The sequence below is a fragment of the Protopterus annectens genome, chromosome 9.part0 (assembly GCF_019279795.1).
Source record: "Protopterus annectens isolate FY-2018-M chromosome 9.part0, PAN1.0, whole genome shotgun sequence".
In the NCBI taxonomy this organism is placed as follows: Eukaryota; Metazoa; Chordata; order Ceratodontiformes; family Protopteridae; genus Protopterus; species Protopterus annectens.
In genome coordinates this window covers 905,538,065-905,553,482 of record NC_056743.1, presented here as the reverse complement: position 1 = coordinate 905,553,482, position 15,418 = coordinate 905,538,065, and the positions used below count along the sequence as shown (strand labels likewise).

General features: G+C 41.1%; 1 protein-coding gene across 1 annotated transcript in view; it reads left to right on the top strand.

Annotated features, from left to right (window-relative positions):
- Positions 1–15,418, top strand: part of BAZ2A (bromodomain adjacent to zinc finger domain 2A) — a 3,667,728-nt gene that overhangs the window by 990,966 nt on the left and 2,661,344 nt on the right. The window contains exon 11 of the mRNA XM_044083634.1: positions 13,651–13,861. Within this exon, the coding sequence (XP_043939569.1) occupies positions 13,651–13,861 (211 nt within the window). The remainder of the gene's footprint in view (positions 1–13,650; positions 13,862–15,418) is intronic.

Here is a 15,418-nt window from a genome sequence, read left to right as displayed (position 1 = left end):
GCCATTCCACTCGCAAGGATGCATATGCAAATTATACAATGGCTCCTATTCGCTCAATGGTCTTACCAGAAGTTACCAATGAACCATATTATTCTCATCACAAATTCTTGCATGAGAGATCTTCAGTGGTGGTTGACGTCTCTTCATGTCACAATAGGAAGACCTGTTGTGCCCCCCCGTAGCCACTGTGACTACGGACACTTCCCTGATAGGGTGGGGGGGCATTTAAAGAGAATGACTGCTAAAGGCACATGGACAGATCAAGAGTCACATCTGCATATCAATGTTCTGGAGTTGAGAGCAGTACTTCTGGCGTTGCAGTGCTTCCAGGACTCTCTTCCTCTAGGGACAATTGCAATTCAGATAGACAACATGTCAGTGGTCTGGTACTTGAACAAACAGGGCGGAACCAAGTCTTACCCCCTTTGTCGAGAAGCCCTCAGGGTATGGCAATGGGCTGTCATCCCAGCGTTTTCTATTAGAAATGCACATCCTGGGGAAATCCAACGTGATAGCGGACAAGCTGAGCAGGGCGATCCTGTTGCCTCACGAGTGGTCTCTCAACGAACAAGTTGCGGACTTGATTTTCTGCAAATGGGGCCAACCTTGCTGCAACCTCTTTGCCAGTCACATCAATACCAAATGCAGAAGCTACTTTGCCCTGATACCACCTCTGGGACATCCCCCAAGAGACGGACTCATACACGATTGGCCTCCGGGTCTCCTATATGCATTCCCACCTATTCCATTGATACCCAGGTTTTTACAGAAAGCAACATCGCCGGGAAGGACTGTTATCCTCATAGCCCCCCACTGGCCTCGACAGATTTGGTTCCCTTTCCTTCATCATCTGCTGGAGGATCCATGAATCCTGGACCCAGTTCCAGACCTCCTGACACACTCGTCAGGGGATCTCCATCCTTCATTGCGGTCTCTAAAGCTGATTGTTTGGCTGATCCACTTCCCCAAATAGCCAGGCTTCATTCACTCTCAGATGACACAAGACAAATTCTATTGTCTTCTCATAAGCCATCCACCAGAAAACTATATTGCAGTAAGTGGAAAAGGTTCTCAGTTTGGGCCAGTATACAAAAAATTTACCCTTTCCGAGCTCCTCTGTTGTCCATTTTAGACTTTTTGACAATGATTTTTAAGGAAGGAGCAGTAGCTACCACATTTCGGGTTCAGTTAGCCGCCATATGAAATTTTCACCTTGGATTTGATGGGTTAAATGTTATGGCCCACAGGTTATCAAAGGTTTTTCTTAAAGGTGTTTTTCACGTGAGACCTCCTGTCAAAATCCATTATTCTCCCTGGAATTTGAATTTTATGCTGTCTCAGATAATTCTTCCCCCCTTCGAATCAGCATCATCTTGTGATCTCAAATTTTTGTCCTGGAAAACTATTTTTCTAGTGGCCATTACTTCTGCCCGCAGAGTGTCAGAACTTCAAGCATCATCTATCAGACCTCCTTACATGATTTTCCATGCTGATAGAGTATCTCTCAGAACAAACCCCTCCTTTTTGCCTAAAGTCTGTTCCGAGTCAAATATCAGTCAGGTCATTCAGTTGCCAGTCTTTTTTCTCAACCATTCCAACAAATTGGAATACATGCTGCACAAACTTGATGTACATAGACAGCTCAGATTTTATCTTGATAGAACTAAGGATATTAGAAAATCAGATCAACTCTTCGTATCCTTTTTTGAGGCCAGAAAAGGTAGACCAGTGGCTAAGACAACCCTTTCAAAATGGTTATCGGATTGTATCTCATTTGTTCATGCAAATGCTAACATACCTTTGCCACACAAAGCAAAGGCTCATTCAACCAGAGCCGTTTCTACGTCTTCTGCTTTTCAAGCTAAATTGCCCCTTGACAACATTTGTGCTGCAGCCACTTGGTCTAAGCCTCATACCATTATCACTCATTACAAAGTAGATAAGGCTTCCAGGGACATGTCTTCTTTTGGTTCCACAGTCCTGAAAAATGTACTCCTGTGAGCCACCCAGGATTGCGGGTGCTAGGGACGCTACCCATCAGTGAGAATAAACGGTGAGATTTAACAACTTCACATAAAGAAGTTATGTACTCACCATAACATTCCATGTGAGTTGTTTATCTTGCCTTTATTCTCACATCCATCCCTCCATCCCCCTCCTGACTGACAGTTGACCTAGAGGCTAGTATCATCCTGGTTGTTCAATTCTTCTTCTTCCTTCTTGGGGAGTGCTCCCCTTACAGGGGTATATATACACGCAGCAAACAAGATCAGAGGTAATTCCAGCAGTGCATCATGGGATAAGGGGCTTGGTCTCGAGCTACTGGCAAACCTTGAACTTTGCTATAGGCCGTGTCGGAGCCGAGGATCGGCTCCGAACCCATCACTGAGAATAAAGGCGTGATAAACAACTCACATGGAACGTTATGGTGAGTACATAACTTCTTTTTATGGAGTTCTTGCAAAGTGAAGGATTCAGTGTAGAAAATCTAATTCAGAAAGCACCACAACAGGATAGAGCAGTGGACCTACAAATTAAGGGGAAACCAGTGGAACAGGAAGCAGTTGGTCAGGTTCCATATGAAGATATTTTGGAGCCTTCCACAGGAAACCAGTATAGGCATTCACTTGAAGTTGGACAGGAAACTAGAAACTCTGACACTGTCAATGTTGAGGACTGATAGGTGACAGAGCAAAGGATGGCACAGGATGAAATTGAAGAGAATGTGCCCACAGGAAGATGATGTAGAACTTTCCACAGAATGCCTGCAGGAAATGGAAAACAAAAAATGTGCTCTCAGTTTAGAAGAAAATGAGTTGAGAGAAGTTGCTTGATTTAATAGAGATATATATATTAAAATCAATGAAAGAAATACACTGCAGAATGTCAGTACACCCCAAAAAGTCAGACGTTTGGTAAAACAAATGAACACAGTAATTATGACTGTCCATAGATATCCATGTGAAGTAACAGAAGTAAACGGGGTATATTACTGTGCATCTAAATTAATAACTGATAATAAAAGTTTTACCACAAATACACAGAGCTGTGAGGGAAGGGAAGGGGAGAAATCGAGTACCATCATGGAAGTGTCGAACAGAGAAAATGATAAAGCAGTTAAGAAGTCTCACTGTTAGAGTATAGAAGAGGGAACAGATCAAAAAAACACTTAGAAAGATAGACATGATAAGACCAATGCACCATATTAGAACAGATCAGGATTTGTCATGCACTATCGCAAATAGCAAACTAAAAATCTCAACACAGGTGGAAAAACTTAGAAGACACACAGATAAATATAAAGGAAGAGTACAAAATAAGCAATTTATTGATGACCGCAGAAAGTCCTATAGAAAATTGGGAAACAAGGCAAAAGGAATTGAAAGACCACCAAACAAAGAAGAAATTACATACATTTTGGAGAAGTATTTATGAGGATCCTGTGGAACATAGCAAACATGCTAAATGGATAGAGGAAGTAAAAGAAAGAATAAGAAGTTTAAAGGTACGGGATATGAAATGGGACGAAGCAACAGCCAGAGAGATTGAAACAAAGTTAAGAAAAGCCTCTAAATGGAAAACCCCAGACCTAGATGCAGTAAGTAACATCTGGTTAAAAGTATTAACATCCTTGCATGAAGAGTTTACCATGAGTAAGAGTTATTTATATGTGCACCCTGAACAGACACCAACCTGGCTAACAACAGGAAAAACAGTGCTCCTATTTAAGAGTGAACTTGCGAGCCACCCAAAAAATTATAGACCAATGTCTTGCCTTCTAACAAAACATATAAACTATACACTGGAATTGATGCCGACAAAGTTTATAGTTATTTGGAAGAAAACTCAATTATGGCAATAAAACAAAAGGGCAATAAAAGAAAGTCATATGGAACAAAGGATCATTTGTTTTTGTTAAAGTCATAGTGGAGAACTGTAAAAAGGGGAAGAATCTAAGAATGGCATGGATTGACTACAAAAAAGCATATGATAGTATCCCACATTCATGCATAAAAGAGTGCTTAAAAATGTATAAGATGCATCCTACACTGATTGACTTCATTACAGTGACCATGAAACAGCTGCTATTTTGTCTTACCCTTAACTCATTACGCTGGCTACTTAACAGCTTAGGCCATGGCTATAATTTGGCTCCTAGAAAACAACAAAGTGTGAAGACTTCTCGTCGTCGATGATTTAAAACTGTTGGGACAGGAATGTGGTATAAAAGAACTTAAACAAGGAGGAGTTTATAAATATGTGGGAATTGATGATGGGTCAACAATAAAACATGAACAAGTGCGAATAAAACTTAGTAAGAAATACTTTAGAAAACTTAAATTAATCCTGAAAATATCACTGACATCTAGGAACAAAATCCAAGCTATAAATCAATTTGCTCTGGACAGGTAAAGGAGGAGGATACGTCATGCTCACCAAATGATTTATAAAAATCATTGCATACCAAGATTATATATTCCCCATTCCAAAGGAAGTATGGGCCTCCTTGAAATTGATTACATGTATAAATCTGCAGTCATGGGACTGCATAAACATCTGCTGACCTCATAAGACCCAAATGTAAAGAAAGTTTTGCAACATGAGGAGAATAAATCTAAGATGACTTCCCTGCCTTATTCTAGTCGAAGCATATTGGCGTCAAGCAGGAATGGAAATCAAACCACAAGTAGATAAGTCAGGCACCAACTGAATGCACCAAAAAAATGAAAGAATATAAGGTGAACGACCAGATGAGAAGGCAAGAAATGTTGAAAATGCATAAATATAGTTGCAAGTATAGAGACTTTCTTGAAGAACCTCATGTTGATGAGGATCGAACACAGGAATGGTTAAGGAGATGTGAATCCAAGCCAAGAGATGAAAGGTTAATATTGGTGGTCCAAGATAGTGGGCTGCGTACATGCTGGTTTACAAAGTCCATTGAACCTTTGGGATAAACAGAGAATTTATTTTATTTATTTATTTTACATTTGTTGACTGGGAAAGTCTGACTGGATATATGTCCATTTTCAGTGGAGGCCCGGGGAGATAAGCTCCAAATACAATACAAGAAATTTTGAATAAAAATAATAAGCAAATTAAAGAGAAATTTTATACTAGTAATACTCAAATTAAAAACTGTAAACACACTCATGTATACATTTTTTTTTACTACGGTCATAGGACATGACAAACAAGGGTAGGGAGATGTTGCTTATGCTAAAGAAAAATACTTTTGGAAGAGTTTGCGGAGAGAAACACCAGGAGGAATTCAGAAATTATAGACTTGAGTGTTAAACCAAGAGGTGCCAGTGTCAGTCAGGATTTGAGCATGGACATAGCCATTGTGATTTTAGGAAGATTTTAAGTTGTTTTTTGAAAAGTGGAGTGAAAGTAAGAGGATGTAAGTTCACTTGGTAGCTTATTCCAAGAGTTACCAATCGAATTAGTAAATAGGGAGCTACCAGATTTATTGTTAGATTTTAGGGTAGAGACAGGTAGTCTGTTGGCAGATCGTAAGGTAGCAAGATTTTGATAGCGGAAAATAAGGTTTCTGAGTATGGGAATATTTGAGGAATGATGCAGGATCTTGTGAATGATTGAGTTGCTGAAAAAGAAACTGGCTTTGCAGTTCAAGCCATCCTAGAAGTTTTATGTTTTTGCAGTTATGGGTACGATATGGGGTATCAGAGGCAAATCAGGCTATGTTGTTGTAAGCTGTGGCCAGATTATTGATATTGCTTTTGGAGAGGTTTGTAAAGATTGGGCAAGCATAGAGAAGAGTACAGAGTAGGTGAGTTTGGGCAATAGTAGTCCTGGCTGAAGGAGTGAGAAAAGGTTTAATTCTATATAGTGAACCAAGTTTTCTATTCACTGATTTGATAGTTGGTTGATATGGGTGTCGAAATTAAGATTGTGATCAATTATTACCCTCAAAATGTGGTGCCATTTTTAGATATGACTGTGAAGTTTATAGCGGGGGATTTATGAGTAAGGGTAAACAGTAGTAATTTAGTTTTTTTTATGGTTGAGGAGAAGACAGCGTTGATGAAACCAGTTTTCTTCTAAGGTAAATATTTTTTGGGTTTCGGCTTGAAGTTGGGAAGGAGAGGAGGAGGAACAGATTAAAGTTGAGTCATCAGGGTATTGTATGCAAGTAATTTAAGGAAGGGAGGTTTTCAGATCATTAATGAAAATGGTAAAGAGGAGTGGTCCCAAAATTGAACCTTGTGGGACTCTGAGAGTAATAGGGAGCAGAGATAACAGTTCATTGTCCCAGAGGACTGCTTGCTGTCTGTTTCCTAGGTAAGATTGAAACCATTTGATTGAGTATGTATCTAATGCGAGAGAATTGTGTGTTTATCAATAGTTCATGATTCACCATGCCAAATGCCTTGGATAGGTCAATAAAAATTGCAGAGGATAGGAGATTGTTGTTATGATTTTTATTTATACAGTCAGTAAAGGATAGGAGAGCTGTGGTGGTGCTATGATAAGGTCTAAAACCATGTTGGCAGTCAACTCGAAGGTGATTTTGTAGGACATGATTAAGAAGTTGGCGATGAATACATCTCTCCATAATTTTTGCTATAGGTGAGAGAAGGGCTTTTGGATGGAAATTAGAAAGTTCACTTGAGTTACCACCCTTGTGGAGGGGGATGATATGAGACACTTTCCAGATGTTTGGGATAGAGCATTCTGTAATGGTTCTATTAATTAAGATGGAAATGGGGAAGGCAAAAACTCCAGCTGCCAATTTTAGATATTCAGCAGGGAGGAGATCAGCTGAAGGGGTGCAAGGTTTGAGTTTCAGAAGTAGTGTGTGTATGAGAGATGTAGGAATGGGTTGTAGTTGTAATAGGGTTAGTGAATTAGATGACACAGGTGGGTTAGAGGTGGACACTGGTAAAGAATTAGAATGCTGGTAAAGAATTAGATAGAGAATGGACAGTTTCAGTGAAAAGTTTGTTGAAAGTATCAGCAATTTGGGTGGAAGACTGTTGGGTCAAATTAGAGGGGGGTAGGAGTTTGAGTTGCCAGGATGAAGTAATTTATTTATTCCAGACCAGAATTTTTGTGGGTTTTGATATTGGGTTTGTTGGAGTTGTTGGAAATATTTTTTGTCGAGGAAAATGGCTTTTTAGTGGCATTTGTAAGATGTCTAAAGTTTAAGTGATCAGTAGAATTTTTTGTATGTCTCCATTTGTCCCAGATTTTGTTTCTAAGTCGCATTTTTTGCCTGGTGTCTTTTGTGAGCCAGGGATCTTATTTGTTCTTAATTCTGATTGTATGAGAAGGGGCATGATGCTCCAGAATTTGTAGAAATTTATTGTTAAAATAGGAAACTGCTTCCTCAAGTGGTAAGTGTTTTAGGGGAGTCCAATTGCATGCTCTAAGAGCTCAGTTTAAAAGTTAAGTAGGTTTAGAGTTTTTTGTATTTCGGATGGTTCTGACATTTACTTGATTGGATATTGAAGTTTTTAGTTTTGTTATAAAGGTAAGAGAATGGTCACTGATCTCGTCGGGACGTATACCTGTTTTATGAGATCAGGGGTTACTGTTAACTAGTATCCAATCTAAAGTGGTTTGTTTATTGCTGGGTTTATGAGTTCTTGTAGGGTATGAGATGGTTTGATGAAAGCCATGAAGGTTTATTAGGGTAATAGGATTATCGGCAGTGCAGCTATTCCAGCCAATATTGAGATCACCAAGGAGTATGGTCTCTTGGAGGAAATTTGAGGAGAGCCAACAGAGGATATTTTCAACGGTATTAATATTATTACCTGGGGGGGTGTAAGAGCAGATAATATAGATGAATTTATTGGCATTAATTAAAAGGTTAGACATTAAGATTTCAGCATTGCTAGTTGAAGGATGTGTAAAATCGAGGGCAGAGAGTTGCAGCTCAGATTTGTGTATGTAGGTTTACAAAATGTAGGTTTTGTAAAACAGAATTGGAAGCAGTTGCACACCTCGTTGCTGGTTGTGACATAGTAATGGCAGAAGGACTGTATACTGAAAGGCATAATAATGTGGCAAGACTGTTGCAGTAGGGATTATGCAAACATTATGGTACTGAAGTGGTTGAAAAACAATGGAAACATGAGCCACAAAGCATCATAAAAATGATTGTCTACATCACATGGGATCAACCATTACCAACAGTTCAAATGATAGATACTAGAAAACCAGATAAAGTGGTCTATCAAAAGAAGACAAAAGTAGCATTGATCACAGAAATTGCCACACCCAGTGACTACATTGTCTTGCGTGCAGAGAAACAAAAGTCATAAAATATCAGGATTTGCAGGCAGAAACGAGAGCAATGTGGAAGAAAGATGTCCAGACAGTTCCAATAGTAGTAGGAGCAATGGGTCTTATAAAAAAAAGAATCTACAATCATATTTAAATATTTGCCAATACATGTGACTCCATACATATTGCAGAAGGAGTCATTACTGGGCACATTGCAGGTGCTGTGAAGAGCACTTCTGGCTGACATCAAAGATTGAAACAATACTAATTTCATGAGCTTAAATCATACTTTGACTTAGGAATGGGGTCCATTCCTGTCATGGTATTAGAAACCCAAAATATTTAGAGAAGTTTAAAAAAAAGCTGGGTATGAACCCATATATTGTCAGGTGGGTTGCAAACTGGCACACTGGTAGAAGTCATATGGTCAAAATAGGGGACTCCACCTCCTTAGCAGACCTGTAACCAGTGGTGTTCCCCAGGGATCTTTTCCGGGACCTGTACTGTTCAGAATCTACTTCTCTGAAGTACAGGCTAAAACTAAAGGACTGTGGCTGACAAAGTTTGCTGATGACTGCAAACTGGGAGTGATCATTGAAACCCCTAGCAATGTCAACATCCTGCAAGAAGGTCTTACGCAGACTAATGACTTGTGCCAAAGTCATGGTTGGTGATGCAGTGGTTAACATTGTTGCCTCACAGCAAGAAGTTCTCCGGTTCGATTCCCGGGTGGGATGCTTCTGTGCAGAGTCTGCATGTCCTCCCTCTGTTTGAATGGGTTTCCTCTGGGTACTCCAGTTTCCTCCCACATTCCCAAGACATGCGTTTGGAACCTTTCTCCCTGGGCCTCCACAGAAAATAGGCTTTGTCCTAGTCAGACTTCCCAGTCAACAAATGCGAAATAAATAAATGGTCTTAAACTTAATGCAAAAAAATGCATCATCATGCCCTTCGGCAAGGTTGATGTTCCTGCAAACTACCACATCAATAGCAATACCCTAAGCACACAGTCAGTGGTGAGAAATCTGGGCACACAGTTTGACAGCAACCCTAACTTCGATCACCATGTCTCCACAGTGGTAAGAAAGGCATTTTACATTGCTCATTTCATAAGTAAGGACATTGCTTCCAGAAAAAGAGGTTATAACCCCCCTGCACTTTTCCCTCATCAGGCCAATAATAGAGTACAATGCTCTCTTTGGTATGTTCCTTTCCAAACACCTGCAACAATTGGAGAGACCACACAGGTTCCTTACAAAGAAAATTCAGGTTCTTCAAGATCTGTCTTATGCGGATAGACTGAAATCATTGTCACTTTACTCTGTGTCATACAGACTGCTCAGAAGTGACCTGTGTCTTGTATATAGAGCAGTCTGTGACCCAGCTTTAATAGAAATGCTGCACATTTGCAAGTCAAATGGCACACTGGTCACTCACTCGAAGGACCTTAGCCTGGTATGTGACGTCAACAGAACTTGCTGGAGAGACAGATGTGTTTCACAGAGGTTGCCCCACCTTTGGAACAAGCTTCTTATTCATGTTAAACAAAGTCCCTCGTTGGCCCTATGTAAGCAGAATTTGGATGATTGAATGGATAACTGGAAATCCTCCCTTCCTGGGAGGTTACACCTGTGTTCCTCTTGGACAGGGGCTATAGGTGCTTATTTTAGTGTCTGCTTGATCCAGACACTCTTGGGAACACAGGTTAAACTTGGCTAGGCTTGTAAGGGCCCCGTCATTAGCCTAGTAGCCTCCTATAATCCTATGACATGAGTGAGCTCTCAGATTGTGTCACAAGGGTATAAGCCTAGCCTTAAGCATCATTCTACCTTCTCCAAAGATGATGCCACAATGCAAACAAAAAATGATTGATTTTAGCAATTGGTGTAGCTTCTAGAGTCAGTCCAAGGGGTTTCAGTATCTGTCAGCCTAGGAAGACATGGTCAACAGTCCATGCTGCTTTGCCAGAGACGGTCTGCACTTATCTCCTCTAGGCTTTTAGATACTGGCAAAGGCAGTAGCCACCCCTGTTGTGCCTTTTTTAGGCCATGTCAAAATAACCATCCTCCCAACATAACAAAATCCTCTGTAGATAAATTTAAGGTACTGCTGCTTAATGCTAGGAGGCTAAACAAGAAACTGCACTCCCTGGAAACACTCCTCAATTTGGAAGATGCTGACATCTGTGCATTCACCAAGAAATGGTTCAAAGGTGCAGAAGGCACCCCAGCTGTGCAGGGCTGCAATGCCTTCTATACGTTCAGACCACAAACTGAATGTGAAAGAATCAAAGGAAGGAGGTGTAGCCATCTTCATTAAGGATAAGTACACCTTGAGACTGGTCAAACAATATTACTCTCCTGAGCTACCTCATGTCCAGTTAACTGTAGGTAAAGCCCCCTACCACATCATAGCTAGCTATAGATCCCACACCATGAAACAGGAAATACATACCTGGACTTACTGGAGTCACTTGCCATACAGCCCAACACCTTACTTATGGGTGATTTTAATTATCCTACTATTGACTGGGAAACATACACAGCGACAAACATGCTGTCTCAGAGGTTATTGGACTTTGTGAATGCAGATGCTGTGAACAGCTAGGCAGCACACCTACAAGAGGCTCAAATGTCCTGGACATATAGTAGTCACTAAAATACGAGAGCATTGCACCCCCCCCCAACCCTGTGATGTCCTCCATGGTAAGATTGGACCATAAATCAGTCTCATTCAAAGTAATTATAAGACCAGATACCTCATCAAGCTCAAAAACACTTAAGAATTTTTCAAAGACAAATTACCTCCTGCTTAAGTGATGGTATAAGAAGTTAAAAGAATTTTCAAGGTCCCCTCAAATGCAGATAACACAGCCTTCTATGCAGAGGTGTACACCAATGGCCTGTATAACTACGTAAGCAGTTGTATAGAATCAGCTATACTTGACCAGATTAAAACCAGGTCTTGCCAGGAAAAACAAGCCACTCTGGTGGGCCCCTAGTATAAACAGGCTATACAACAAGAGAAAGAAACTAATGTCAAAGAACAAGAGGGAACTGACGTAGCAGAGGAAGAAATCCCTCTCTAGCTTAAACAAACAAATGAGAGATCTTATCAAGTCCTCCAAAGCTAATTACAAAGCAAAAAATATCCTCCCCAGCTAAGTATGATCACAAGGCATTCTTTAACTGCATTCAGAATCTAAAAAGGAATACCTAGCTACATGCTGAACTGGTTGTGGATTGCACCACCCATACTCAGCAGGAGGTAATAGCAAACCTGCTAGCTGACAGATTTGAAGCAAACTTCGCCCCCCTCCAGTCATCCCCCAAAGTATACCTGCCACCATTCCTCAGCCTATTATCTCAAGAGAGCAGGTTATCTCTGTGCTGTCCAAGACCAAAAACACAGTATCAGTGGTACTAGACAACATCCCAGGTTGCCTTTTAAACAACTTAAAACATGACCTAGCAGACCAACTTGAATCCCTGTTTAACCACAACCTGGGGGGACTGGCTGTGTTCCGGCAGAATGGAGGACAGCAACAATAATCCATCTGCACAAAGGGGGACCATCAACTGACCCTGGAAATTATAAGCCCATAAGCTTGATTAGTCTCAATTACAAGGCCATGGAAAGAATGTATGGACCTTATTAAAAAGGACATAGGTAAGCTCCAAAGTCTGGACCCAACTCAATTCTGCTTCGTTAAAGGTAGATCACGCCTGTTAAACATGGTTGACTTCTTCAAGAAAGTCACCGCGGCCCTGAATGAGAGAGAAGAGAAAGACAGTGCATATCACCTATCTTGACCTAGCCAAGGCATTTAACATAATCCCCCACACAGGTATTATAGAGAAACTCTCCCAATTGGGAATTAATCCCTACAGTACCAGATGGGTAGCTGACTGGCTCACTGACAGGACAGATACTGTCAAAGTGGGAGACTTGACCAATAGCAAAAGACCAGTTACCAGTGGCGTACCACAGAGTTCTGTGTTGGGCCCCTTACTGTTCAGAATTTATTTCTCAGAAGTCCAGGCAAACTTGGACAGCCTGTGTTTGACCAAGTTCACTGAAGACTGCAAATTAGGAGCAGTCACTGAGTCCACCAACGATGTTAATATAGTGCAAACAGGGGTAATGCATACAAATTATTGATGCCAATGCCACGGATTAAAGCTGAATGCAAAAACATTTGCATTATTATTCCATTTGGGAAAGATGACATCCCTGCTAATTACATTATCGACAGTCCCCCCAAGTGTAGACCCAGTGGTACATGATCTGGGTACTCAGGTTAATAGCAATCTGAACTTTTGACCACTATATATTCGCAGTAGTAAGGAAATCCTTCTATATGGCACAGCTTAAAAGTAAAGGCATCACATATACATCTAAGTATGTTATAATTCCATTATACTTGGCCCTTATCAGACCAGTAACTGAGTACTGTGCTCCTTTTTGCATGTACCTCACCAGACCACTGCAGCAACTGGAGAGACTACAAAGGTTTTTCACCAAGAAATTGCAAGGTACATAAAACAAGTACAAGGAAAGACTGAGAGACTTGTCATTGTATTCTGCCTCCTGCAGGTTGCTGAGGGGTGAACTGTGGCTGGCTTACAGGGCAGTCTCTGACCTGGCCCTGATGGAAATGCTACACATTCTTAAATCAAACTGCGCGAGGGTCGCTCACTCCAGGGGACTTAACCTAGTCTCTGACATGAACAGGTCATACTGAAGAGAAATATACTTCTCCCAGAGACTGCCACTTCTCTGGAACAAGCTTCCAATTCATGTGAAACAGAGAGCCCCTCTTTGACCCTCTTCAGACACAACCTAGATCAATGAATGGGTGACCTGGGGTGGCACTCATGTCCCTCCTGGACAGAGGAAGTCAGTATTAACTACCATAGACCCTTATCTTTGCGAACTTCATTCACCTGACCATCGACAGTTGGGGCAGCTCGGGATAAATATGGCTAGGCTTGTAAGGGCTTTGGAGCCATTAGCCTAATAACCTTCTATGAACTCCTCTCTGTCTTGTATTTGTATATTAATCTCTGTTTCTGTTCTGTGTTTTATGACTTGCTGTACATTTTTCACTTGCCTTGGGCCCAGGTTATTGATGAAAAAGGTCTTGGGGCCAGTTCATTTACACTTAGATGGTTGTCAAATGAATGAATATGTTTAAAAAAAAAAAGGTTCTGCTGCTGCAATGATGCATACCTGCATGCTGTGTGGTCATGTGCTACTGTATCACTGAATCCAGTTTCTTGTTTCATTTGTTTTGTCTTTAATGTGTCCCTTCTGATAGGCAGAACCATTATGAAAAATAGTATTTATTTTTTCCAATAGATATTTTAACTTTTTTTTTCTGTGTTTGTGCAGGGATTGCAATGGGTTATGCTAACTTCGGAAGAAATTCCTTCACGTATCATTGCATTAACAGGCAAGAGAGGTCGCCCACGTAACACAGGTAAACCACAGCTGAAGGAAATTTTGAAAGTGAAACGTAGAAGGGGGAGGCCCGCAAAGGTCAAACTGGTTGATTTATTGAGCAAAGCAGATATTAGACTCCTGAAGAGACTTCAGTCTCAAGGTGAGACACAAGTTTTAAAATTGTATCATATTTATGTGCATTTTATGTTGACCATTTTTGTAAACCAAGTATGAATCCTCAGTGGAGCTGTTAGCTCTGATATGATGATTATAGCATTCTGCTGTATTGTTTTAATATATAGATTTTTTTTTTGGCTTCTGCCTCCCCCCCCTTTCCCACCAGCCAGCCTTCATCCCAGTTGTCCTATACATTTGTCCGTTTCCCCATTGTCCAAGAACACTGGAAGAGACAGGCAAGAGACAGATTGTGTTCATTATCCATCAAGGTATAATCTTTTTTTTTATGTATACATCATTTACTTCCTCCCTCCCTGTGGATGTTGGTGGGTGCACTTGCAAAACAGGGCTTGCAGTGAGAGGCCAGTGAGGTTGGTGAGTTAGATATCTGTGAAAACATGCACATGTGTTTCAGACACATTCTAAATCTATTTGCAGTGCTGTTGTACTGCTCGGCCCATCCTTAACTCATTTTGCAGGTCATCATTGGGTGGCAGTCACATAAATGGCAGAGGCAAATTTCCTTTCTTTATGATGGTCAAGCTAACCATATTAGCTCACAACTGCTCCTTCATGGTCAACTTCTCTGGTACACAGACTGACTAAGAAATTCCAGGTCACTGGAGCTGCTGCCAGTGTACTATCTTTGTGTGCTCTGGAGGTGACTATTTTTGCTGTAGTCTTAATAGCTGTTGAGAATTCATACAGATTAATCTGCATGAATTGACATTAGAGGCCCTCTGTGGAGGGTAACTTTTGGGATTTCTTCTGATATCGCCAGCTCAACACAGTTCTTTTTTTGACATTTTTTACCTTTGCTGTTTATCAGTCAACTGCCCCTCCTGGCCAGTCTGCCCATTTTATTCCCCCTCACTGCTGTGAGAGTCGACTAGGAGGGGCCATCATTTAGACAGTCACCAGAGGTGGTTCAAGGGATTTTATCTTTTATGCTTATGCTTAGCTGTGCAGAGGAAGGGGAACATGCAGTGAGCTGACCACACTGGTGGTCTCCTTACTTTCACAAGGGACATTACCAGCAAGCAACCTTGCCCCCAACCCTGAAGTATGTGAAGAGGTTCCCAGATCTCCACCAGGAAAGTTGCACCTCCTCTATGTGCTCCCCCTGCAAACCTTCCCCCCAGAAGAGGCACACTGGTACCAGAACTGCTATTGGAACCCCAGTCCTCTGGGTCACATTCAGAGTTCTGGCCCTCTGTGCTAGGAAGCTAGGCATCTGAACACATTTCTGAAACTTTTGTAGGTTCCATTCTTTGAGAGTGTACACTTCTTTTTGGTGTACATCACTAAGTAACATGCCAAGGTGGGGACAGTGCACTTATTCCCTGTGCTGTACATTTGTTTTCTTCTTACACAGTGTGCATGTCAGTCCTAACTTACATGTCTGTAAAGTATCCATGTGCAATGCCTAAACTGCACAAAGTTAAAAGCCAGGATCAACATCTATATTACTTGTACTGCCTGGTGGAGAAGCACATAGTTTAAAAATTGTCATTGGTGTTAGTATGTCCATCCTGCCACC